Here is a 27,484-nt window from a genome sequence, read left to right as displayed (position 1 = left end):
ACAGCCAGAAAAAAAGCCATGTCAGTTAAGAGTGGGAGCAGCAAGCTTCTTGGAAACCTCAGATCCTGTGGAGAAGTAGAAGGGAAGGGGGCCTGTTCACTGAGGTCTGATTGTAGCCAGGGTCACCACGGACTGTGCTCATCACTAGTGTCTTCATGGTAGTCGCAGTGACAGCTACCCCAGTTACTTGTCACTGTCGACGGGACTTGATTTAGAATCATTTAGGAAGTGAGTGAGGTACCCCTGTTTGGAGAGGGAGAGGATGTCGAGTATGCTTCCAGAGAAGACTGAGGAAGACAAACCCTACACAATGGCAGCACTATCTCATTGGGCTACAGGCCTGGGCAAAATCATGGGGTAAGGGAAGGTGTGAGCGAAACACAGCCATTTGCTTTTTCTGTTCCTCACCATTTAAGATCCAGGGGACAGCCTGCCGGGTGCTGCCACCACCATGATGGGCTACCCAAGTGTGCTTAGGAGACGACAGAACTGAGCTTCCTGAAACTGTGAGATGAAACAAATCTTTCCTTCAAGTGTTGGTGCTGTTTCTCAGGGCTCTGTCACAGTGGTGGCAAAGGTAACTAACACAGAAGCTCACAGCTCTGCGTGAGTTTCCAGCTACAAGCTAAGTTTGTCACGGTGGCTCGTTCCATCCTGATGCAGCATTGCTGAATGACTGCTTTGTCATTGCTAAGGTGGAGCCCATCCTGTGTGACCGATTGCAGTGCAGGCCAGAGAACCAGGGTCACATTCAGTTTTGTGAGCCCAGGTTTCTTCCCCTGAAGAGCAAGAGTTACACAATCAAGCTGGTTTGAGGAGTAGATGAGCTGGTTCAGGGAGTTGCTGGATAGAGTTCTAAGTACTCTGGGGGCTGTGTGGGCTCTGAGGAACAGAAGAGAGGAGGTAGGGTCACTGGGGATGGGCTGGGGTTGGATCCTGGAATATGAAAAAGAGGAAGAACAGGAAGATGGGGCAGAGGGGAGAAGGGAAAGAAAAGGAACATTTCAGAGAGCAGAAGGCAGAGGCAGGAATGGCACATGCCAGGGCTGGAGGGCAAAGAAGAGCAGAGCATAGAATGCCCAGGACTCACAGAGGCTTGAACTTTTGACCGTGACGAGTCTGGTAGTTTGCTAGCCAAGGATAGATGTAGTATCCCTTACAACATCTCTCCTTATTAGAAATCAAGAAGTAAATACAACCAAGCTGGTTGAATTCAAGCTTGAGTGTGACAAGAATTTATATACTACAGTCAAAATGTCCAATAGTTGAGATAATGTTGTGGAATATTTGTTTAACTACGCAAAGATATGTTGCATTTGTTTATGCTGTATTTGTTCAACTATGTTTGTGCTGCTGTCTTACCTTGCCTGTCTAAGGCACCTGATTGGTCTAATAAAAAGCTGACAGGCCGGTACCTAGGTAGAGGAGGGGTAGGAGGAGCTGGCGAGCAGAGAGAAAAGGAGAGCCAACCAGCAAGCCAACAGACACAGAGGAAACAGGAAATCAGGATGGACAGTATGTAGATGAGGTAAACAAGCCTCAGGGAATCACGTAATAGAAATGGGTTAATTTAAGTTAAAAAAAAAAAACTAGCTAAGAAACAAGCCTAAACTAAGGCCACGCATTCATAATTAATAATAAGATTGCGTGTCATGATTTAGGGGCTGGCAGTGGTCCAAGAAAGCTTGCTACAAGATACATCCTAACGCTTCAGTATCTGGTTTTGCAAGCAAAGAAGCAGAAAACACACAGGCTCCAGGGTGTAACTTGTGCCAGGATAAAACAATGACAAACTGTCCCAAACTTAGTTTTCTCTCTTTTAAATGGGAGGGAAAGATGCCATTTAACAAAGAGAAGTAGCTTCCACGTGCTGGGCTGTGAAGTGTGTTCAGTAATTAAGATGAGCTGAGTGCTGGTTGTGTGACTTCTTAATCTTTCTGCTGTTCTCTGCGGCCCATTGAGTACACTTATTATCCCCACTTACCCTGAAGGCACAGGGAGGTTAGGCAGATTGCCCAGCAGAGTCCAGAGCCTGGGCTAGAGTTCTTGAAGCTGGACTGCCCCACTAGTCACCTCAATGATGCAGCTGGATCCTGAGGAGCTGTGGATGGAGGCCATGCCCTGCCCGACATCTGGGATTGTTTGTGCGGGCCAGACCTTGCTTGTGTTTAGCTCAGCCATTTATCATAGCGGGCTCTTTACTGTCTCAGATGTTTCTCCTTTATGTACCAACAGCGGTGACTATGTCTCTTAAAGGAACAATAGCAGGGTTGTCTTCTTCTGTGGCTTTGAAAGGGCACCTACAGATCCTCCACAGAAATTTCTTAAAATGAAAGGCATAAATGCTGACTGATTGAGTAGATGAAGGATTCAATTTAAAAAAAAAAGGCAAATGTAGAATGTAACTGATTAGCTTTTATTGCCTCTTATTTATTTTATCCCACTGAATTCTAAAGCCATATTTGAAGAGGATTATAAAAATATGTCATGTTGGCTGAGAGAGAAGTGAGCCAGTGAGAGAGAGAGAGAGAGAGAGAGAGAGAGAGAGAGAGGAATAAGACAGGGGTGCTCATCTCTTGGTCATTTCTTCATAGATATCTGTCAGCGAATCAACAAAATGAAATCCAGAAAATCTGCAAGAGCTGAGCCTTGCCCATGTACCGTGTTCTTTGGGCTTCTGGTGGCTATCAATTGTTAAAGGGGAAAGGAGACAAGAGTCTCAATAGACTTTGAGACTGCACCTGGTCTGGTTGCTAAGAAAGGACCAGGTTGTTTCCCCGGACCTCTGTTGACAAGGGGACAATTTCCCCACGTGTGGAGGAAGTCCTGTCCTGTTCATCTATGTTACCCCACCATCCTCCGTCTCTGCTTCTGCCTTACCTCCCCAAGACCCTACATCAGTTCCTCTTTGTCTCTCCCGACTCAGTCATAAGCAAAAGGATGAAAAGACCCTGTGAAATCTAGGATGGAGGAATAAAGCCAGAGAGATGACTAAAGGCTACTTATTCTGGGATGTTTTACTCTTTCGACCTTTTGTTCTTTGGGGAGCCCACCATCCTGCTCCCAAATAAATCACTCATGGAGGCTTATACTTAAGAATTCCCGGCCTTAGCTTGGCTTGTTTCTAACCAGCTTTTCTTATCTTGAATTATCCCAACTACCTTTTGCCTCCGGGCTTTTTCCTTTTCTGCTTCTGAATATCTTACTTTCACTCTTACTCCATGGCTGGCTGGGTCACTAGCCTGGCATCCTCCTCTCCTCATTCTCTTGTTGCCCCTTGCCTTGTTGTTCCTTCTATTTATCCTCTCTGCCTGCCAGTCCTGCCTATCCTTGATCCTGCCTCACTATTGGCCATTCACTCTTTATTAGACCATCAAATGTTTTAGACAGGCAAATAATCATAGCTTCACAGAGTTAAATAAGTCACATGCCTTAAGATAATATTCCCCAATAGCTACTGGCTCCTGTCATTCAGCCTGACCACTTGGCAGAGAGTCACCAAAGCCTAAGTTTTTATTTTTATTTTTTTGGAAGTTTTATAATTATATTTATGTACAGAAAACTCAGCAGTACATTTAACCCAGTTTAGTGGCGAGTTCTTTGGCCTTTGCCTTTTCCAGCTTGGCAATTCGAGCCACAGATTTAGGACCCAGGACGTTGCCTCCCCAGTGGCGGCGGATCTCATCATATCTGTCGTTGTAATTGGTCCTAATAGCTTCCACCAGCTTGGCCAGAGCACCCTTGTCTTCCGAGTTAACCTGTGTGAAGGCAACAGTGGTGCACGTCTTCCTGTGGACCAGACGCCCCAGCCTGGCCTTTCCCTTGATGATGCAGTAGGGGACCCCCATCTTGCGACACAAAGCAGGCAGGAAGACCATCAGCTCAATGGGGTCTACGTCGTGGGCAATCACCACCAGCTGAGCCTTCTTGTTCTCTACCAAAGTGGTGACTGTATTGACGCCCGCTCGAAGGACAGGTGGTCTCTTAGTCAGGACATCCCCTTTGCCGGCAGCTTTCTTCTCAGCACGGGCCAGCAGCCTCTGCTTCTTTTCCTGCTTGGTCTCTGGCCTGTACTTGTGGGCAAGTTTAAGCAACTGGGTAGCTGTTTGCCGGTCCAGGGCCTGGGTGAACTGGTTAATGGCAGGAGGAACTTTGAGCCGCTTGTAGAGGATGGCCCTCTGCCGCTGCAGCCTAATGTAGCGGGGCCATTTGACGAAGCGCGTGAGATCTCTCTTGGGCTGGATGTCCTGCCCAATGCCGAAGTTCTTAGGCCTCTTCTCAAACAAAGGATTCACCACCTTCTTCGCCTCCTGCTTCTTCACGACGGCGGGGGCCGGGGCCACCTTCTTCCCCTTGGCCTTCTTTCCCTTGGGCATCTTGCCGGGCTCAGCCTAAGTTTTTATAAGCGACCACATTTTAATATCCCTGGTGACTTCAAAATAACCAGTGCCTGCTCACTGTTCTCAAGAGTCTGACATAGTCAGATGGGCTACTGAAATGATTCTAATGTGTACCCAAGGTTGAGAACCATCTATCGCACCAGAATACTCTGGTGAATTGTTTAAAAAATGTATTGCTAGACCCCACCCCAGAGTTTCTGATCTATAAGACTTGGAATGGGTCCAAGAATTCACATTTCTGACTTTCAAGGTGACAGTGTTGCTCTCAAATACTCAGAGGGACTTCAACACTCATCAACATTCTGTTGGGGCCTGTTGTGGTGGTGCGCACCTTTAATCCCTGTATTAGGAGGCAGAGGCAGGTGGATCTCTGTGAGTTCAAGGCCACCCCAGTCTACACCTGAGTTCCAGGTCAGCCAGGGCTGTACAGAAAAACAAACAAACAACGCTATAACAGAAATGTTTCTGTTTTGTTGTGGAGGTGACTTTCTACATCTCGATTTTATTTATTGAAAAACAATACAGTTAAAAGAACATGGAAATTAAAATAGAAATAGGAAGATACTACATGTAATTCCATAATCTTTGACGCACACACACTCACACTTCACTACATAATGGCAACAGTGTGAGCAGAAGCTAACGTTTATTGCACACGTACAAGGATGGGCTGAGGCAGCAGGGCATCTTTTCCCCCAATCCTTGTGCCTCCTCTAAGGGTTACCTTTAACTTCTCTGGGACTTGCCAGGAATAACCATATCTTTACCAGCCCACTTTGCAGATGGAGATTGGTGACATAAACATTACAGTGGACATTTCTGCACTGCACCAAACTTGCTTTGCCCTTGGCCTCTCTCCTATGTCACAGATTACTGTATTCATAATGAACGTGTCTTGTGAGACTTGTAGGTAAATTTCCATTTTTAGAAGCATATGCAACAGAGTAATATCAGTATTAACTAGTGCTTTCGTTAAATTATTTTTGGGAGAACCGCATAACTGGGTTTGCTCAGTCAAAAGGTAAAACCATTTGGGCTTTGACTTTAACGCACCAGAACACAAAAATTTTAAACATTCAATATTTTTCAAATAAAACTATTCTATGGGTAGTCTAAATAGCCGCCATTAAAATTAAATATAAAAATACACATTTACTTTATGTAAAATGCAACTTCTTTGCATAGTCACTCCAGGGTGATAGCTAAGACAGTAAAAAATATTTAAATTGAGGAAGGCAAGAAATCGCATCTGCCCTCTTGTATTAAGTCACTCCCGAATGACAAGAGAATAAACCTGGCACAGGATTCCACACAGTCTCAGGAGACATCTGTGACCCCAATCCTATGTACAGTTGAGCGTAGCAGGAAGGAAAAGAGGAGCAAGTGCCTGCAAGGAAATCTCCTGACCCCAGGAGCCAGCTGATGGAGGGGAGCAAGTGGCAGCAGAGGAAAGCTGGTCTGCAGGATGACAGAGTGTCTGGTGACACTCGAGTCTAGAAAAGACAGACACAGCCCGGCAGGCTGGCCAGGCCAGACCAGACCCAGGGAGGGCACAGGAGTCGGCATCTTATAGCCTAGGGGCTTTAACAAAGGTGCCGAAAAGACTCCCAGCGGAAAGGATGGGCTGTGCCAGGGATGCCTGAAAACCCATGTGCCAGAGACCAAAACTTTATCCCCCTCACCCTGCAAAAGACCAGTTCAGAATGCATCCAACACCTAAGTGTAAAACACAGAACCACAGGAACACAGGGAACACTTCAGATATTGACAGAGGTGATGAAATGTTTAATAATCCCCAGGATCAAAGGAAATGAAAGGAGAAGTAGATAAATGGGATTATAGCGAACTGAAACCTTCTGCACAACAAAAGAAGTGATCCACAGAGCGGAAGAGCCGAGAGGGTGGCAAAACTTTTGCCAGCTGTTCATCTGATGCAGAGGTAAGAAATTCAGAAACGTAATGAAAATGTTCCAGCAAATCTGATGATCTATCTGGAGACCACAGGATAAGAACTAACTCTTCTAACCTCCACATGCTCCATGATATGTGTGTGTATACATGCGTGTGCACACACACACACTATAAATATGCAAATAAATAAAATGCAAAAAAGTTTAAAACAAACAAAAACCCCAACTAGACAGCTATCTCCTTATTGGAGAAATAAATGGAGATTAAAATTACAGTGAGATGTCACCTCAATCCAGTTAGAACGGCAACTTAAAAAAACCTACACGCTAGTAATGATGTGGATAAAAGGACCTCTCATGCACAGCTGTGGGAATATAAAATTATTAACCTACAAACTAAAACTATACCTACCAAATCATGCGTCTATCCCACTCCTGGGTATGTATCGAAAGCAAATGAAATCAGCATACAACAGACAGAGTTACAAGCCCTTGCTGGTTGCTGTACTCCTCCTACTAGCTAAGGTCGAAATAGATAGCCAATAACAGGTAAACAAAGAAAACGCAAAATATACACAGATATACTGAGTGAAGTGAGTGTGTGCGTGTGTGTGTGTGTGTGTTTGGCCATAAAGAAGAATGAACCCTGTCATTGGCAGTAAGATGGATAAAACTAGAAGACATTATGGCAAGTGAAATAATCCCAGCAGAGGAAGGCAGGTCGCCTACATTGTTTCATATGGAAAAGCTAAGAGAGCTGGCTTGAGTATGGATGGAGAAGGCACACGGGAGGGATGATTAAAGAAAGCTAGGTGTGATTAACGCTCACTTTATTCATTTACTAAAATATCACGCTGCATCCCATCCATGTGTACGATTAATAAATACATGTTAACAAAGTAAAGTGTTCTAAAATGAGCCTGTGTGTCTAATACGGAGGCCTCTAGCCCTTTGCTCAAGAGACGTCACCACTGGCAGCTAACCAATTCTGATATGTCCTGTGACGCTAAAAGCACTGGAGTTCACAAATATGACTTATTTAAAAGTTTCTACATCGTGTCTGGAGGTTGAGTTTGAAGGGGGCACAGGACAGCTTCCTCTACTTAATTGTAAATGCAAAAAAAAATGTCTTCAATGTGGAAGCATTTGAAAATACAGGTGTGAAGACAGGGCATACGACCAAAGACATTAAAGCGATTGCCTCTGGAAGAAGGCACTGGGATGTGTGGGGCCTGGTGTGTTTGATTATAGGCTCTAATTGACATTTTAATTATGTGAGTATATTACTTTGATGAAATTAAAGTTGAGACAAGAAGGAGAAACAGCTCAGGCATTTGCCTGCCACTGAAGTTATATATGTTGTGAGTTGGATTTCCTTGCGGACATGTTGCCCAGGTAGGGCTTCCTTGACTTTACATGTCATAACTAAGACCTGACGGCATCGAGAGAACTGTCCAGCAACCAAGAGAATCCTGGTTCCTAACAGACGGGCCCAGGCTCCGTCTTGAAGAGTTTAGGTGCTGGCTGCAGGCTTTATGCCGGCCTAACTCGTAAGCGAAACCTCTTGCTAATTTGCCCTTTGCGGTGCAATCTACCCGATGAGTCACACTGATGCTGTTGAGCGTCTAACCAGTGTTGGAGCTAAGAGAACACTCCCATACAGGCTCTCTGTTGCCATGGAGACAGCACTGCTCAAGTTTCTCCGTTGCTTTGGCAACCCACTCCCATTTCCTCCCATCACTACTGCTGGGGTATTTTGCTGGCAAGATAATGGTGTCTATTATGATTTGAATGCTAATGGGGCAGTCCTCCACCCCAGCCCACTCCCCACTTCCTCTGCAGCCCTCCCCTCGAAGCCTTGTGGAAGTGGCATCTCAATGAGATGGTAATAGACCCTCGAATCAGATGGAGAGGAGCTATCGCGCTGGTGTGGATGAAAGAAGGGCTCAGCTCCTTATCTTGAAAAGGAAGGAATGGAATCTCTGAACTCAGAGAGGCGTGGATTGGAGTGTCATCCATCAAAGGTCCTCAGCTGTGTGTCAGGCCCCAAGCCTTTTCTCCCAGTCAGTCCTAAACACTGGCAAAGAAATAAAGCTACCTGTATGTTCTTGGCACTGGGTTAAGGGCTTCATGCCTATTTAATTCCTATTTTACAGATAAAGAAAAGAACAAGTAACCTATTCAGTGTCATTTAGATTCAGAATCCAAACACAAATCGCAGCCATTACACTAAGCCACCGTATACGAGAGACCAGAGAAAAGAAAAAGAAAAAAAAAAACATCAAAGAGTTGTCCTAGCAGAAAGACCTTACTTTTCCAGTGAAAAAAGAGATTTAGTACAGAAGAAGGAGGTAAAAATGCAATTGATGCCTTAAAGAGCCTGGTGAAGTACGGAGCTGACGTGACAACAGTCTCTTCGAGGGATGCTTGGGTGGACTGGGCATGAGAGCTAGGAATCTGGAAAGGCCTGGTTTAGTCTCTGCCTCTTACAAGAAGCAGAGCGGGAGGGGAGTTAAAAGGAGGGAAACTGTCATCCGGGAGATGATGGTGCACACCTTTAACCCCAGAACTTGGAGACAGAAGCAGGGAGATCTCTGTGAGTTCTAGGCCAGCCTGGTCACCCAGGACAACCAGAGCTACACAGTGAAATCCCATCTTGAAAAACCCAAATGAAGGAGGAGAAGGAGGAGGAGGAGGAAGAAGAGGAGGAGGAAGAGGAGAAGAAGAAGAAGAAAAAGAGAAGGAAGCAGCAGCGAGGGTCAGCGCCTTCAGCTTCAGAGTAGGTATCTGGCCGAGTCTCCTGTCATTGGTGCTGGACTCCAGGCACTCAGCAAAGAGAAACATTTGTCCTTTTTTTTTTTTTTGAGATTCAAAATTACATGAGACCATATGATTCTTTTACTTTGAAATTTATATAAAATTATTCTAAATTTCATGGCTCTCAATTTCAAAATCCAATAATCCTATTTCCTCTACTTTAAAAGTAGATTTTTTTTAGCTACCTTAAGTCCTAAGGAAGTTAAGTGGGATATAAATCTCTGGAAGTAGTATTTTTCTAGTGTTTTCAGCAGGTTTCTAGTGCCCCGCTGTGCTTCTGTGTCTGCTGGTTTGACTCCCACGCCCCTCCACCAGGTCCCAGGCATGAGGTCTGCAGTCAGGGAGAAGACGGAGTTCCCTAAGGGAGAAGAGGACTGAGCACCCCAGTGCCATCTGACACCTTGGCATATGTCTCTTCACAATCAAAACAGAATTCTCCCCCAGTCACCTCAGAAGTGTTGGTATCAAAGCCAAGTGATGACAAACGCATTTTTAGTTTTATTACACTTGTATGCCATCAGGGTGCCTTTAACAGAATGCAGAGCAAAGGTGCGCTGAGATGGGGATTGATGGTGGTGACTGGGGGCTGGTGAAATCATTTAGATTGAAGTCTAGATCAACTTCTGCCACTCCTCTGTTCCAACAGGACAAGTCACTTCATTTTTTTTTTAGACTCTCACTTTCCTCACTTACAAATAGAAATCAAGGACAAGCAATTCTTCCCCTGTAGAGTGAACAAGAACACACCTACAAAGGGTGTGTAGTTCGGCGATGCTCAGCAGATAATAGCAAGATTTACCTTTGAAGAAATAACCCACTAGGTGTCTCAGGTCTCTAGAAAGATACTCTACAATAAATATTGATGCGTTTCTGCCAGGCTTAGGCCATTTTGGCATGTGAAATCAAAATATAGTATTTCATAACTCTCCCTAATATTTTTCTCTTAGGCTCCTACCTGGACAGTCATCAAGACTCTGAGGTCTCAAATGATTGAACTCGCATCTGTCCACCTGGCCTTCACACACACACACACACACACACACACACACACACACACACACACACACACACACTCAAATGCATATGTGTAACAAATAAAGGCTTTGGTGAGTAAAAGGTAACTGTCAAATATGACAGCTGACACAGTGTTTTGGGTGTAGAGGGGGATGACCTCAAGATGGTGATTTATGTCTGGTGTTTGAGGGGCATGGAGTGGGTAGAAAGAACATGCCAACGTGAGAAGTCCTGATTCTAGTCAACTCTCACCTTGCTGTGTGAACTTGGACCAGTTGCTTTGCCTCCCTGTGACGTCTGGATCTCTTAGAGTTGGGGAAGCACACCATGTATAGACAAGCTGTTGAAGGGAGTTGAAGCTTCAGTGGCCACCGTCATGAGCCTGAAGCTTAAGTTTTACTATGTGTGCTCACTCAACTCCTTGGGAATACATTTTAGTGAATACAATTTTGCTGGTCCTGTGCTGTGTGGCTGGTGGGCAGTGGGCTGTGTATTGCTTTGTTGTAGAATATTGCTTTAACTAGACTTTTAACAATTTTAAAGATGTGTTACATTTGTTTATGCTGTAGAATATTACTTTCACTGCATACAGGTGTGTTACATTTGTTTATGCTGCATTTGTTGAACAATGTAAGGAAGTGTGTTTAATTAAAGATATGATGCTGTCTTACCTTGCCTGCCTAAGGCACCTGATTGGTCTAATGAAAGATCAAATGGCCAATAGCTAGGCAGAGAAGGGATGGGCGGGGCTGGCAGGCAGAGAGCATAAGTAGGAAGAGAAATCTAGGCTTGAGAGAGAAGGGAGGAAGAAGAGAGAACGAGAGAGAAAGAGGGGGGCACATCCAGGATTTGAAACAAGACAGTCACCAACTAGACACCAGAAGCAAAGAAAGTAAGAAATATAGAATGAAGAAAAGTAAAAAGCCCTAAGACAAAGCATAGATGAAGAGAAACAGGTTAAGTTAAAAGAGCTTGCCTGAAACGTGCATCAAAAAAGCTAAGGCCAAGCATTCATAACTAATAAAAATTCTTTGTGTCCTGATTTGGAAGCTGGGTGGTGGCCCTAAAAAAATTCTAGTACATTGCTTAGTGTTGCTTGTTTGCGCTTGGTGAGGATAGGATCTTACAGGGTCAACCTTCTGCTTTTTCAGTTCCTTGTCTTGCTATTGTTTGTGCTTGGTGAAGATAGGATCTTACAGGGTCAACCTTCTGCTTTTTCAATTCCTTGTCACGCTAAGATGCTCTGATAGCGTCTCCTCCTGTTACCAAATTCCAATCACTTACACCCAGGGTGCTCTTTAGAAAACACCAGACCAAGTCTTTCTCCAGCAGAAATGCCTCAGTGTCTCCGCGCCCTAGAGTTTGGAGGAAATCCTGGACCCACACCTTCATTTACAAGGCTCTTGGGCCTCTCTCGGATATTTTTAGTTTTTCAGGCAACCTCCTCTGGTCTCTGCAATCTGCCTTCCCTACAGCAGCCTTGGCCACTGCTTCCCAGCTTCTGTCACCCGCGCCCGCCTTGCATTCCTAACTGGCCTTGGAAAGCAGAGACTTCCACCCACCTGTTCAGTTCTTCCCTTTCTCCTCCTGCTCGTCCTGCTTTCCAGCTACATGGTCCTTTCTTCATAGTTCCTACTCCTCTGTGTGTGTGCCTGCGTGTGTGCATGCGTGTGTGTGTGTTTGTGTTGCTGCAGCTTTGCGGGTGTGGGGCAAGGGCTCAGCACTGACCTATACCCTCAGGCCTTCAGTTCTCTTCAGTGCCCACCTCACTGCCTAAGCGCTGGACTGCTACCGTTCCTAAACTGACATTACATCCCATCTGCCTTCATGTCCACATGAGTTCTACAAGCTTAGAATGAAAGGTCCCCTAGACTCTCTCTTCCTTCCTGTTCTCTCCAGTGCACTGATCATAGGTGTTCAGTGTCGTGAAGCTACGTTTTCTTATTTCTTAAGTCACTGTGTGTTTTCCTTTGGGAAATTCGGGGACAGCGAATGTTATACATTTCATTCACTGATATGTCCCTAGGATCTGGAATGGTCGTTGGCAAAAAGTAGATGCTCAGAAAACATTTGTGGACTGAATATATGAAATTAGAAGTAAGCTTGTTACTAAGCCAGAAACAGATTACAGAATGTTTGTTTATATCATCCTTGCCATCAGCTTCCATGTCCTTTAACTTTCTTCTGTCTTGTCTCAAAGAACTCCCAAGTCCCCATCTCTGAGTTCTAGACACTGACTGTGTTTCTCTCTCTGTGAGTCCTCTCCACAGAAGGCTCATGCAGTTGAGATGATGTTCCAGGGGACTCTTGACAAGCCCATAGCTCTGGGAACCGGCAGCCCAGCCCACTGCCAGACACATGCCTTGCACGGTGTCTTTTCTCCAGGTTGCTAAAGCTGCCTCTGTACTGGCTGGCCTTGCTCAATCTGGGGAAAGAGTGTGAATCTGAGTCTGTGTGGGGTTCACTTGAATGCAGCCTCAGGTGGATCTGAGATGCTATTGTTTTGACCGGTACAGTCCTCATGACCTTGGAGAAATGGATTTGGGTAAGGACTTGACAGTGTCAGTGATTAGCATTTGGAGAAGGCTAAGGAAATCTGCCTGCTTCTTTCTGCGGTTCTTCCCAGCTCTGGGAACTTCACACTTCCATCAAGGTTACACGTTTGGGAAGAGGGTTGATAAAATCAATGCCTATAATTAGCCCGCCACCGTTCGGAAAGAAACAGAAGTGTTCGTATCGTTGGCATATCTAGGCATAGCTTCCAGATTTGCCCACATTTCCTCTCAATGCTTCAAATTAGGGTTAGCACTTCTATGTTGGTATCTGGAGGGAGGAAGAGCGACACACTTCTCTTCCTTCTGCGATGTTCCTGACCGCACAGCAGCGCTGCCTGCTCCCGTTTGCTCTGGGTGTTAGAACCACAGCGAGTCCAGACTTCAACTTGTCCCGTCTTCTCACTTACACGGATTTAAAAAAAAAATGAGTCTCCTCCCCCCCCCCCGGAAGATAAACTGAGGGGGGAGCTGTTGTTATTATTTGAGGAAGGTCTTCTATGTAGCCTAGGCTAGACCGGAACTCTCACTCTTCTCTTACTACCTCTCTAATACTGAGATGACAGGCGTGTGCCCCCACACCTACCTGAACGGTGTTTAAGCATTTAAGTCATACCTTGGAGATTGAACTAGAGGACCTTCTATGGTGGTTCGAATGGGAATGCCGCACATAGGCTCACGGGTTCGAATACTTGCTCAAGAGGAAGTGGCACTGTTGGAAAGGATTAGCAAGTGTGGCCTTGTTGGAGGAAATGTGTTTCAAGAAGCCCTTTCCAAGCCCAGAGTTGCTCTCTTCCTGCGGCCTGCAGATCCAGATGTAGAACTCTCAGTTACTTCTCTACCACTATGTCTGTCCATGTACACGATAACGAGCTAACCTCTGAAATACCGAGCAAGTCCCAGTGAAATGCTTTCTTTTATAAGACTTTCCGTGGTCATGGCATCTCTTACTCTCCCGTGTCCCCCGTTGATATCTTTGTTTTTCTACTGACGTATGTGATATTGGACATCCATGCCTTTGGATGCTGAGTCTGAGTTTCATGCTTTGGTGATGAGAGCAGTCTGGAGGGTCCTTATCATAAGTGACTGCAAGATGACCCACTGCACGGCAAGGTTAGAAACCGTGCTTCCACGTTTGTGTCTGAAATGCATAAAAACACTATCAGTATGGGTGATGCTATTAATGCATGTGCATAACTTAGAACTAAGACATAGAGAGCTGCTCAGGCAACATAACACAGCTGACCAAGTGCGTGCTTTGCACTCAGGCTGAACTGGGTTACATCCTGCCTGTCTTCCCGTGTGACCCTAAGCGGTGGTGGCATACTCCTGACTCTTTTCCCCAACCTCCCCCACGCACAATATAGATATACAAATGTCAATTTCCCAGAGTTGTGTGAGAACCCAAGGGTGATGTCTCCAGTTGGCTATGTGATTGGAAGAGGCTTGGCATGGGGGGGAGGGAGGGGCAAGGAAGTAAGTGCAGAGCCACAGACACTTCTGGTAACCTGATCACAGTGTAGCATGCTTTCCAGTAAAAAAGGTATGTGCACACATGACTCAAAATATTAAGTGCAAGCATCAGTGGACCCTCGTCTCCGACCAAAAAAATTTAATCTGCAAATACAGTCCACGTCTGTGGTCAAATATGCAAACAAGACAGAAAAATACAAATATTGACACAGCAAGTACAATCTCACGTTGTAGTCTCGTACCAGAACTCAGCAAACACGCTTCCAGACACCTCTGTGAGTGCCTGCTGAGCAAAAAAAAAAAATCTTCCTGTAAGAACAGAACTAAACGTACTTTAAAAAGTGCTTTCAATTATGTATGAACCCAACAGAAGAAACGGATCTGATAAAACCTTAGGTTCCCCAACTTTGAGCAAATATTTTCTCGGTGACAAACGCTGTTTCCAAGGCATTCCAGTACTGTCAAGAGATTACACTAGGAAAGATTAATTCCTCCGTTAGCTTGATTTCAGTTTCCTGCGTGTTGATTCTCCTCACCTGTCAGGTCTCCCTAGCCTAACAATTTTATCTCCTTTCTCTTTTCACCTCCCAATTTTGCTGGCTAAACTATTTTCAGGACATCGGAATGTTACATGTTTTTATTCCCTACTGTAACCCAAACTCTCAATAATTTATTCTTTGTTAGTAAATCTTTGTCCGTGGTCTTTTCTGCAGCATTGGCTCTGATTTCCAGGTCGGTTTGAACAGGAGAGGTGAGTGTATTCAGTGGGGCTATACTTGACAATTACATGATTTTCCAATGGTACGGGGAATATAAAATACTGACACAGACATTTAGGTCAATGGATGAAAGGATAGGATGGAATCCGGCCAAATAATTGGAAGGAAAGGAGTCATACCATATGCCTGTTGGTCCCTGGGGACATGGCAAGGTGGCTCTTCGGGTCCTGGCAGATGCCACTGACATCCAATTTTCCTGCCTGCTCCTCAAGTCCCTTGGAAGAGGCCCAACTCAACAGCCCTTTGGTGCTGGTTCTGGACTCCTCCTAACCTGTTCCTTGGTTGACACTTAATGCTCACTGAATGGTGATGGTCAGGATGTAGGAAGGTCACATATCCCTTTTCCTACAAATGCTAGTCATTTTTTTAAAAACAGGCAGCAAGCCTACCTCACCCCCATCACATAGATGTTGAATTAATGTTTATTCAAAGCTGAAACAACTACCAATAGTATTGTTATCTATATCTGGCCGGTCAGTCCTTGAGGTGTTGTATATAGGGTTATTAGTTCCTTTTCACTTTGAGGTGGGGAATGAAGGAAGAGGAGCCATGAGAGGAGAGGGGCAGTGAGGCAGATAATGGGGCTCTCCTCTGCCAAGCACCCTCTGTCTCCAGCAGGAAGGCGAAGGAGGCACAGCCTGAGGTGCTTCTGTAGCTCAAGTACAGAGTCAGATCACAGTGCCACTAAGTGAGGTCTCCCTCCAAAAAGGAGTGTCTCCACAGAAGCATGGCTGTGGTTGGCCGAGGACAGGGAGGAGCTGGGTTGCTAGCGACCACTGCAACCAGTGTCCAGGCTTGGCTGTACTTCAGACTCTCCCAAGTGCTTTAATAGCACCACCCCTGCTCCATCCAAGGAAATACTGATCTCAGGTTCATCTGAGGTAAGGAGCATGAGGTGCAAGCCTCAGTCCTCCAAGGTGAAGAGGTTTAGAACCACTGACCTATTCCAGCCTTCTCAGGGTGGTACGGCCCAAGCAGGAGAAGGAACTTGCCCTTCACACAGCTGTGTTGACTCTGTCCACTCAGAACAATAACTGAAGGATTCGGACTTCCATTTGCAAACAATCCTCGGAGCCCGGGCCCTGTTACAAGCAGCCCTGTGGTTCCAAGAAAATTCTCAGCTTCCAAGAAAATTTAGACAATGAACTTTAGCTGTTGCTACCAGATAACTGTCCGTCTGCTCCTGCAGAGGAGATTTGATAGAGTTAATTTCTACCCAAAGTTTAAGTGAGCATTATTGAGAAATAAACATATATTCTCCATAGGAGAAATGCCTGGAAGACTGGCAGTTGGACACTGTCTTAATTAGGGTTTCTATTGCTGCGAAGTGACCCATGACCATGGCAACTCTGATAAAGGAAAACATTTAATTTGTTGACTTACAGTTTCAGAGGTTTAGTTCATTATCATCATGGTACAACATAGCAGCATGCAGGCAGACAATGGTGCTGGAGAAGGAGCTGAGATTTCTATGTCTTGATCCTGCAGACAACAGGAAGTGAACTGAAGCCCTGGACTTGCGCATATATGAGACCTCAAAGCTCACCTCCAAAGGGACACACTTGCCACACCTTCTCCAGCAAAGCCACACCTCCTAATAGTGCCACTCCCTATGAACTTATGGGGAGCCAATTACACTCAAACTACCACTGACAGATTCTGCTGAGTACCTGTAGTTCTGTATAAGACAGATAGGCTCATCCAACAATCCTTAAAGTCTGAAGACAGTAAGATGAGTGAGTAGTTCCTGCACACCTATCAGGGACCCTCCCTCCCTAGGACAGTCTGTGAGAGGAGACGAAGAATGAAACTCAAACGCTGCCATCTTTGCAGACACTGGGTCATAGCCTTCCAGGGACTGGCCTTGAGGTTTATTTTTCTTACATGCTTAAACATAGTAAAGCTTATGACCTCTGCAGTAGTAATGAATTCTATTGGCTGATAAACAGAGCTCAGCGCTAGGGCTAGAGGAAGGATTTATGATAAGCATAAGGATAGATTCTATTGGTGGAGGATGCAAAGTACATGGGGCCCCTTTCATGAGGATGCGCTCTGTTGACTGCATTGGGTCTGAACAATGCTCAGGGTATTGGAGAGTGCAGGTGGAGGCTGGCTCCTATGAAATAACAAGGAATCACCAGCTTGATTGATCACTTTCCACTCTGGCATTCCAGGTGACTAAGCACCATTCGTTTCCCCCTGTTGAAGAAAATAGACTGGTGTGATTGACAACCCTGGTTTCTCCAGTGCTGCTTCTAAGCTGTGCTTCCTACACACCCTACCAAATCTGGTCTGCTTTTAAAAGCAGCTGCTGACAGGCATGGTGGTACATGCCTATAATCCTGCCACTAAGTAGGCTAAGGGAGGAGGATCATGAACTCAATATCGGTGTGGGCTCCACGGTGAAAACTTATCTCAACAAAACAAAATAAACCAACAAAAGCCATGATGCTAGAAGTCCACACTTTACCATGTAAGGAAGCTCAAATAACTCACTTCTACAGTCAATGTTTCTGCATTAGCATCTTCTAGTTTGTCTCTTTCTGATCCTCTCTCATCATTGGAGTCATGAGTTGATAAACAATGTATGTTTAGTTTGGGGTACAAGCTGACACATCTTTTGCAAGTAAACGATAAATAACTCACTGGGATTTGAGCTAGCCATGATCTGGACCCCAAGACAGCCAAGGCCTGCCCACACAGCGTACCTGTTCACTGGGACATTGACATGAATTTCCACTTCTCCTATTGCTCTTAAAGTAGATATTCCAAACTAGGAACTATACTCTCCACAGAAGACTTTAGACTCGAGGCTCTCCAGTAAAAGTTTCTCTTTCTTTCTTTCTTTCTTTCTTTCTTTCTTTCTTTCTTTCTTTCTTTCTTCCTTCCTTCCTTCCTTCCTTCCTTCCTTCCTTCCTTCCTTCCTTTCTTTCTTTTTTTTTCTTTTTTTTAGTGTTTGTATAGGGTCTCACTTTGTAGCACTGGTTGATCTGAACCTCATGGTATGAACTCACAGAGGTCCTCCTGCCTCTGCCATCTGAATGCCAAGAGGCTGGCACTTTGATGGTCCAATAAAACTTTTCAAAGGAGACTTTCCTTCACTCACATCTCGAGTGTTCCACTCTGGTGGAGGAGGAAAGTCAAGGAGAAGATCTGGGGGTGGGGAGGGAAGTGCTACCCAGATTGAGGGCATGTGCCCCCACTATGGCACCAGACACCTGGTACAAGGAACTCTAAACCCATATGCAAGGAAGACTCCACTTCCTAAATTGAAATTCTTTAATGATGTCCCTCAGTTTGGAAAGTTTCTGTCCTGATTAAGCCAAAGTTGCCCCCCCCCCGCGCCATAACCATCCCTAGAAACTGCTTTCACTGAAAAGAACTGACCTCACATACACACCTGCGAAGTAACTGAAACAGGACGAAGGCCTTGTGCTTTGCCCGCACGGAGCATCTTCTTTCTCTTGGGTTAGACTCCAGCCTAGTTCTGCTCTGCATGTAGAGATGATGATCATCCAAGACCCATCTGTCTAAAGCTGCGATGCCTAACCCGTGCCATCACCTTCAAGCTGAAAGACAGAGATAAGAGCGAGGGGCATCTTACTCCCAGCTTCCACAGTGTGCGGTTCTGCACCACTACAGATCGTGATGGATGCTGTAGTCACCACCCTAAACCTGTAGTCACCTTGGACTGCAAGGACAGCAGGGCCTCCAGGATCACCTGACAGGGACCGTCATCTCATGGGAACCAGTTTGTCCCCTGCAGGAATAAGGATTTCTTCAAGTCACCTTGCAGAACCAGAGCAGAGACAATGGTTAGCCAGACCACACCTTGACCAAGGTCACTAAATTACACAAGCGTCTCACTCTGCCCACCTCAGTCCCTCCCCTATTCAGACCAGAGCCTCACGTCAGGCCCTGAAGGTGGGTCAGCAACTCGCTTCATTTTTACCTTTCCAGCATTTGGTTTTGGGTTTCTTTCCTGCCTTTTCATCATTACTTTGTTTACTGTCTTTGGAGCAAGTGGCTGACCCACCAGAACCTGCACCTTCTCTCACCACTCCTTCCCTGTGCACTGCAAGCAGAGGACAGAGGCCACCTCATATCGCTGGCCAGAGCTTCCTCCGTGGGCAATGCCAGCAAGGCCAGTGATACAAGTCAGGAAGTGTTGGCACAAGAGCTGAGTCACACCTAACCTTACCTTTCAAAGCAGGGCCAGTGGGCCTTTACCTTTCATCTGAGGTGACCGTGATAATCTCAGGACACGGGAGCACCTGTCATTGGGAGGCAAAGCCGCCAGTCCAGTCAGCAAGTCGGGGACAGGCACAGCAGTTCTGGCTTGCTTCTCCAGGAAAGCAGTCACTGTATTTGTCCCAGAACCACTAATGTGACCATTGTCATCGCTAATGAGGTGGGATCTTCGCCAAGAATGGCTAATGTGACTCCCTGTCTTTTCTCTCGTAATACGGGGGGCACAAAACCAGTTTCTGTCGAGTCTGTCTTTCTCCCCATATGGCTGACAGCAGCTTCTTTGAAGAGGGAATTATGTCCCATGACCCAGGAAACAATGCTACCTGTACTTCCTCCTGCCCGTAGCCTGAAAAATCCCCACAGCGGTGGATGAGTTAGTGCCCGCAGACGCACAATCTTGGTGGCTGATCTGATTTACTGTCTCAAGAGTGTCACACTGTCCCGGGATCTCATTCTCTATAAGTATTTGAATTAACTAATCCTAGATCACGAGCATGAGGGTTGGGAGCTGCATCAAGAGCCAACTCTGTCTTCCCTTTACGAAGTGGGTGGCTTCTCTGAGGCTACTTGCTCACCCACGTGCTGAGACAATCAGTGCACCTGCCTCCCTGGGATGCCACAGGGAGATGGAGTAATGAACACACAAGCAAGAGACCTAGCAAAGGGCCTGATACCTCCCGAGTGCTCAGCAAGGCATGCATGGGAAGAGACGTCCCCCTGGGAAAGCTCCTGCCATGAAGATGAGAAGGAAGGAATGTAGGAGAATTTTCGCTAGGAGACTCGGGGAGCTCAGTGCCCGGCCCTCTAAAGAGCACGGAACAGCAGCCCTGCAGATCCATTTCTGATAGGCTCTATCCACATAGCTCAACCGAAAACACAGCATCCAGCTTAAATAGAAAGAACATTGGGGGGGGGGGGGGGTGCGTATTAAAACTGGGGACAGAAACAAGCAAAAAACAGGCTCCATAATTAATGCTTTGCTGTTTATAGACTGTGCCGTTTACCAAGGCGATCTAAAGGTCAGGGGTGGGACTCACTCTGCGAACATGGGAGGGGCATGCGGCTCCAAGCTCACAGCTCTGCGCGTTTCCTAGCACGGGATCTGTGTCAGGGACTTGGAGGAATATTCCAATTAAGCCCTTTCATTTTGATTTCTCATTAGATCCTTAGACGCTCTGCGGAAAATTAAATGGAGCTAGAGACCTCCAACCAGGAGATTTATTCGATTTAATGTTTTGAAAGAGACTTATTATCTTGTCAGGAATAATTTGAAAATCTAAATAAGAGCAATTGAATCAGCAGAATTCAAGTCTCGGGATAATCGCTTCGTGTGGTAGGCCTTGGTACTTTAACCACCGGAGCGACTTGCCTAAACGGTGGCTCTAGCAGCTTGGCCCTTCCGTGGCTCAGCTCACCCCCACCCAATAGCACTCAGCCCTCACCTCCCATCACCTGCCCTTCTATAAACCATGGAGGTCTATGCCGCCGTGTGAAAACAGCCACGGCCTGAGCTCTCCCCTCTTGCTGAAAGCGTCTTGGCTCAAGGTCAGCTTCTCATTTGCGGACCACGAGCTGACAGCCTTCTGAAGTGCTCAGGTCGCCCTGCTGGTGCCCTTAGCCTACCGAGTGTTTGCCTGTGCATACAGCTGACTGTGTGCACTCATCGTGTGCCAGGTTGGGGGTTCATGGCTGGAAACAGCCCTGTGGCTGTCAGTTCTTCTCAGCCTTTGTCTATAGCAGCGGTTGGCATTGGGGATCTGAAGGGGTGTGCTATCGCGTTAATAACTGCGTTCCTTATTCAGGTAAAATTAGAAGGTGTGCTCCATCCAGCACAGCCTCCCTCAGCATCGCTGCTGAGACAATATGGCTACTGGGATCGACCCCAATGACTCGGGCATCCCTTAAGCACTGAGTCACTGGTACCCCCCCCCACCCCCCGTGTCTCTGGGACTACTAAGCCCACAGCCATCTCCAGCTTCCTTTCCTGAGTATAGACTGTAGAGTGGGGAGGGTAACACAAGAACCGCTTTAACTTTGCTTCGTAAATGGTGCCTGTTCCAACAGGAAGCACTTACAGACTCCCCTTTGGCTCACAAAGTGTATGACGGACAAACATTGAGTTAGTTCCAATCTACCTCTTCCTTCCCCGTGCTTCTGGATACAGGAAACTGTTGAGAACTCTTGGTATGAGGGTCATGTCATGAGGACCACACGCTGGCTGTTCTCCAGTCAATACTGTTGAGGGGGTGAGCTGGACTGGTGGTACCTGCCAATACCCCCAGGAATGAAGGTCCGTCCTTCGTGACCTTTCTTCCTGACCAGGTCTCTGCCATTACAATAGACTTTCTAGGTCAGCCTCACAGGATCCCATGAGAATTTCTGAGTCTGTAATCTGAGAAAGGTGGCTGTGCCACTACACGGTGTCACGTGCAAACCATCACTCTAAAATGCTACACCGCTGGCTGTTATGGTTAACTTTAACTGTTCTCTTGACACTACCTGAAATCACCCAGTAAGTCTTAATGAGGGGCTGTCTCTCCTAGGTTAGCCTACGGGCATGTTTGTGAAGGTGCTTTTGATTGCTTTAATTGATGCTGGAAGACACAGCTTGAGAGAGAGCAGCACCCTTGGTTGGTTTGGGGGACTTGGACTGTGTAAGAGCAGAGAAAGCTAGCTGAACACCACGCATACACGCGCTCATTTCTCTCTGCTCCTGGTTGCAACCTGGTGCTCCTGGCTATTTTCGGTTCTTGCCATCTTGAATTCCTTGCTGTGGTTGACCATAAGCTGGAATTGTTGCTTTTTATCTGGATATTTTCACAGCAACAGAAGTGTGTTGTGGATTATTTAACTGTGTAAAGGTGTGCTACATTTGTTTATGCTGCAGGATATTACTTTAACTATGTAAAGCACATTTGTTTCTGGTGCCTTTGTTTAACTATGGAAAGATGTGTTGCTGTTTCACCTTACCTTCCTAAGGCATCTGATTGATCTAATAAAGAGCTGAACAGCCAATAGTGAGGCAGAGAAAGGATAGGTGGGGCTGGAGGGCAGAGAGAATGAGGAGGAGGAGACATTTAGGCTGGAGAAGAACAAGAGTAAGAAGAGGAGAGGAGAGAAAGAGGGAGAAAGAAAGGGAGATGCCTGGGGCCAGCGGACACAGAGTAGGAAGTACAGAAAGGTAAAAGTCCTAAGGCAAATGATGGATTTTAAAAAAAGGCAGGTTAATTTCAATTAAAAGAGCTAGCCAGAAATACGCCTAAGCTTGACCAAGCATTCATAACTAATAATAAGTCTCTGTGTCAAGAACTGGGAGCTGGTTGGTGACTCAAAAGAAAAAGCCTGCTTCAGAAGTGAAACTAGGGCATCTGGGTTGTGCTTGACATGACCATGCATGCTCAGCTTTCCCTAGGGCTCGGCCCATTGAAGCACGCTACTTTTCAGTGCTGGTCCTGTGACCATCCTGGCTCTGTTTACCTCAGTGGATATTTCTACCAACCACAAGAGAAGCTAACAAGAGAGAGCGTGAGGACACCAGTGTTCACCTTCACCTGGCTTCTTCCTCTATTTCACTACACGTTCATGTCACACTTCTCATCCAGGGATTTTTACCTATCTCCCAGGGCACAAGTCTCATGGCCCAGTATAAAGAACAGAATAGAGAGCATCCTCTCCACATCTATAAGAAACTGACCCGAATCATCAAGCATCGTTCTTGGTATGGAAATTTACAGTACCAGGAATAGAGGACTATCAGACGCAAAGTTTTACTGGTTTAAACTAACAATATACTCACTGTGTTACTATTATTCTCTGCCTTCTAGGACAAGGAAATCCCAAGGGATGCATATGAGCAAGGACCTATTCCAGATGGAGCAGGCACACTATGCATCCCTGCCCAAAGAGAGAAAAGCAAAGACACAGAATATAACTAGTTCTGTGGTTGGGAGGCTGTAGAGAAAGGTCTATGATACAGAAAAGGGAAATTTCGGGAGGGAGCTTTGGGAGTTGAACAGTATGATCATTTAAATAGGAATGCCTCCCAGAGACTCACGTGTTTGAAAGCTTGCCCCATGGGAAGTGGTACTATTAGGAGGAGTGGCCTTGTTGGAGGAAGTGTGCTACTATGGAGGTCAGCTTTTAGGTCTCATGTATGCTCAAGCTACACCCAGTGTGGCAGTTCACTTCCTGTTGCCTGATCAAGATGTAGGGCTCTCAGCTCCTTCTCCAGCACCATGTCTGCCTGCACGCCACCATGATGATAATGGACTAAACCTCTGTAACTGTAAGCCACCCAATTTACTGTTTCCTTTATAAGAGTTGCCATGGTCATCATGTCTCTTCACAGCAATAGAAACCCTAAGACAAACAGCAATGTTTAAAGGACTATTTATGAAATTTGTCCTCAGACTATGAAATGCAAACCTCCGCCCTCCTGAAAATACAATGTTGTGAATTAGGTTCCAATTCTTGAGGCTTTTTTTGTTTTGTTTTGTTTCTGAGGAGCTGAGGTTTTTAAGAAGCTGAGCCCTGCTTCGAGGGGGCTGTGGAGTAGAATCAGGATTCTGCCCACAGATGCAGCTGCACTGCTTCCGGTTGCGTCTGTCCTCCTGTGCTCTGTAGGGATAGGCATTAGCACCTGGGGATGCAGGGGGCCAAAAAGCACTCCTCCTGCCCGCAGTTCGTGCTGAGATGTTTTTATTTCTGCCACCCTTGTTTCAGATAATGGACTTCTAAAACTTCACCTGATAAATATTCATGGAGTGCCTGGGTTTTTTGTGGGGGGGGGGGGTAAAATTTGAAATACCTGAGTTATTATGGTTTATACATAAAAAGTCACACATAGGTTTATTTATTGAGTGCTTGGTTCCCAGCTGAGAACAATATTTTGGGGGGCGATGAAATCTTCAGGAGGTGGGGCCTAGGGCCTTGTCTCTGAAGCCCCCTTCCCCCTTCTTCAGTTGAATATTGTCCCTCCAGCTCTTGCTGCCGTAATGTTCTGTCCAACCATAGATCCAGAATCAAGAGGCAAGAAGTATGGACAGAAATCTCTGAAGCCATGAAACAAAACTCAGCTTCAAGTCATTTGTGTTGGGTATTTTGTTACAGCAATGAGAAAGGTGACTACTACAGAAAATGCATCCCAGGGCCGCGTGGGCTCTCATGAGCCTTTGGCTTCCCGCGCAGGCCCACTTAAGATGTCGTACATGCTCCTGCGTCTGCACCATGGCTGGCAGGCAGACCAGGCAGGCTATTCTTTCAGAGGAGGACCGCGTGGTCGTCATTTGTTTCAGACACGACTGGGACCCCGCTTGCATGAAGACAGACGAGGTTCTGTACAGCGTCGCCCATAGGGCCTCCATAAGTAGCTCTGGAACTTGTCTAGCCCCCACAGGCGTCTCTGCCTGCTTCTTCCTCCAGCTCCCGGTGCTAGGATTGAAGGCATTTGACACCACGCCTAGCCCAAGAGTTTGTTTTCAAGAAGAATAGACACTAATAGAAATGATGAAACTCTGACCCCCTCACAGATGCTAAAAAACGGAAGATAGTGGGAGATCTTTCTCATCTTGTGTGAGTCCTGTTTGAATACCCCGGCTGTTTTAAAACAAATGGTGTTGGTGTTGCTTGCGTTCCATGGCATCCTCTCTGGCTCTCCGGAGCCTGACAGGCCTATGTGCTGCCAATATGAACGTCTGCCATGCTCGGCCCCCTGACCTGATGACCGTGCGCTACTGCTACCTGCTCTGCCTGCCGAGAGCTACCAGATGAAGTACGACTTCTACCATAGCCTCTCTTGGCCCCAGTGCCCCTACATTGCTGAGGATGAGGATGGCAGGATTGTGGGCATGACCTGACCAAGATGGAGGAGGACCCCAATGATGTCCCTCATGAACACGGCACCTCACTGGCTGTGAAACGCTCCCACCAGCACCTCGGCCTGGCCCAGAAGCTGATGGACCAGGCCTCACGGGCCATAATCGAGAACTTCAGTGCTAAGTGTGTCTCCCTGCATGTCAGGAAGAGCAACAGGGCGGCCTTGCACCTTTATTCCAGCACCCAGAACTTCCAGGTTAGTGAGGTAGAGCACAAGTCCTATGCAGATGGAGATGCGTACGCCATGAAACAAGATCTCTCCCGGATGGTGGTTGAGCGGAGACTGCAGCTGGTGCTGAAGAAGGGCAGATACGTGGTTCTGGGTTCCAAAGAGAATCGGGGCAGTACACTTCCTGGTTTCAAAGAGGCCTGTCAGCAGAACCTTGCCGGAGATGTTAGTGGCAGTGACCGCAAAGACAGCACTGATGTCCAGGATACCTTGTGAGACTTGGATTCCAGCTCCTACAGCCTGCTCGAGCATTGCAGGTTCTTGCATTTTAGCCACAGTTTTCTTGGGAACCCCGACTGTGCTCTGCAGTCACTCTGGAGTCCCCCACAGTGACCCAAATGGCTTCTCATTGTCCACGTTTACCAGCATAGCCAACTTTAATCATGAAGGCACTCCAGGACACAGAAGCTGCCGTGCAGGAGCCAAGGAACCTTGAGGACTACCATGGCAGCATCTTCCTTGGCTTCTTCCACGCTGCCGCTGTATTTGGTCTGCGGTTGTTCTCTACTGATTGTGTGTATCCTGTAGGCTTTTGCCTAGAATGCCAAACAGGAAGTGGGGAAAATGTTCAGCGTTTGCCATTATTCATCTGGGTTTTTATTTTTGAGTAGGCAGGACCATCAGGTTAGTCTTTATGACTTCAGCACCAGCAGAATTTGTAGATCTTAAGAAAAGGACAAGCAGAAATCAAATTGTAATCTCTAACCTCCCTAGAATAAAAATATTAAAAAGGGGATAAAAGAAACAAAGAAAATACATCCCAGAGAAGAAGGTCTTTTTTCCCCCTGTGATTAAACATGGCCATGTGGTTCTTAGGCCTTTAGAACTGAAATCCGGTGAACTTTAGTCAGATTTTGAGATGCAGGCTAGGAGAGTTCCAGGGTGCTGGCAGAGCTGAGTGGCAATTCTGCTTGGAGCTTAGAAAAGCAGAATGCCAAAGAGTATTCAGAAGAAACATTTAAGGAGCAGGAAGACATGATCTCTAAAGCTATTGGCATCACCGGAATACAGCCAACCACTTTGTGTCAGGAGAAGGCGAAAGGTGCATGGGAGGAGCTCAGAAATTGGCTGGATGCTGTCCATGGCAAGGGCAAAGGCTTGAACTCATTTGAAAGGCTTTGCTGAGGAAAGAAGTCCAGGCTTCCTTGCTCACTCAGTTTGCCCGAAGGAAAGACCTCGTTTGGCTTCTGCTGCCCGGGTGCTCAGAGGTTACTGCAGCTGTGGTACAGGGGTGCACAGCGACACTAAAGGTGGTTAGCATAGCGAGGTGTTATCCACACAGTGCTGCTTCCGCAGGAACGCATTATGCAAGAGTCATGACGTCATGCTTTCACTAGGAAGGCCTGGGAAGCCGAGCAGTGTGTGGCAGGGTCAGCCACTGATGGGGGTCACCCATGAAGCTCTGAAGGAAAGGCTAAATATGCAATCAAGATCCCCGGATGTAGAGACAACTGACAAAGAAAACTCCAAGCAACAAGTAGAGCCTGCCGAAGGGAGAAGCCATGTGGGATGCACATGGCAAATCCCTATAAGTGGACTACCAGACCCGACTAGAGCTATAACTTGACTCCGAGTATCTCAGAAGCCGGACTTGAAGCTACAGTATGTAACGCCCCAGGGTGTGCTGCAGTCTTGCCTTGCTCACATTCATCTTTCCCATGCACCCATTCCTCCATTGCAAGAGGGAATGTTTGCTCCCACTTGCCAGGGAAGCGCATGCTGCAAGTATGCAACTTTTTATTTTTGTTGTTGTTTTACAGAGGCTCAGAGTTTGCCTTGAGTCTCAGGGGAGACTTTGAATTCTGTCTATTAGACAATGTTGGTGTTGTTACAACTTTGGAGCCAGATTCAGTAGCATAAGCCTATGATCCCAGCATTTGGAGGGTGCAGACAGGAAGATTACCACAAGTTGAAGGCCGGCCTGGTCTATACAGCACGTTCCAGCCCAGTCAGGGCTGCATGTGGAGGCCCCATCTCAAAATAACAAACCACAAAGCATTTCAGTAGCTTTTAGAAATGGAATGAATTTTTTTTTCATTATGAGCTGACCAATGAGCTTTTGGGGGACAGGAGTATGATGTTACGGTTCAGTTGTGAACTCTTCTCCACAGGCTTGCTCCCCAGAGTGTGATGAATAGGACCTTCCTTGTTAGGGCCCACCAGAAGTCTCACAAAAGACCACCAA

The 27,484-nt window shown here is 46.4% G+C and overlaps 1 protein-coding gene and 2 pseudogenes across 1 annotated transcript; 2 read left to right on the top strand and 1 right to left on the bottom strand.

Annotated features, from left to right (window-relative positions):
• Positions 1-3,531: 3,531 nt before the first annotated feature.
• Positions 3,532-4,384, bottom strand: LOC126487755 (60S ribosomal protein L7a-like). Its single transcript, XM_050120751.1, has one exon. It carries the CDS (start codon positions 4,374-4,376, stop codon positions 3,576-3,578), a length of 801 nt encoding a protein of 266 aa, XP_049976708.1. The 5' UTR covers positions 4,377-4,384; the 3' UTR covers positions 3,532-3,575.
• Positions 4,385-24,394: 20,010 nt separating this feature from the next.
• Positions 24,395-24,771, top strand: LOC126487721 (thioredoxin-like protein 4A; annotated as a pseudogene).
• Positions 24,772-24,872: 101 nt separating this feature from the next.
• LOC126487758 (N-alpha-acetyltransferase 11-like) lies at positions 24,873-25,632 on the top strand (annotated as a pseudogene).
• The last annotated feature ends 1,852 nt before the right edge of the window (positions 25,633-27,484 follow it).

The sequence above is a fragment of the Alexandromys fortis genome, unplaced genomic scaffold, assembly GCF_014885135.2.
Source record: "Alexandromys fortis isolate MF-2015 unplaced genomic scaffold, M_Fortis_MF-2015_v1.1 scaffold_186, whole genome shotgun sequence".
NCBI classification, from domain to species: domain Eukaryota; kingdom Metazoa; phylum Chordata; class Mammalia; order Rodentia; family Cricetidae; genus Alexandromys; species Alexandromys fortis.
Note: the sequence above shows the minus strand (reverse complement) of the source record. Positions and strands in the feature narration are given on the sequence as shown.

What these genes read in the sequence shown, in the direction of transcription:
- LOC126487755 (XM_050120751.1), bottom strand. Translation starts at nt 4,376, where the DNA reads ATGCCCAAGGGAAAGAAGGCCAAGGGGAAGAAGGTGGCCCCGGCCCCC.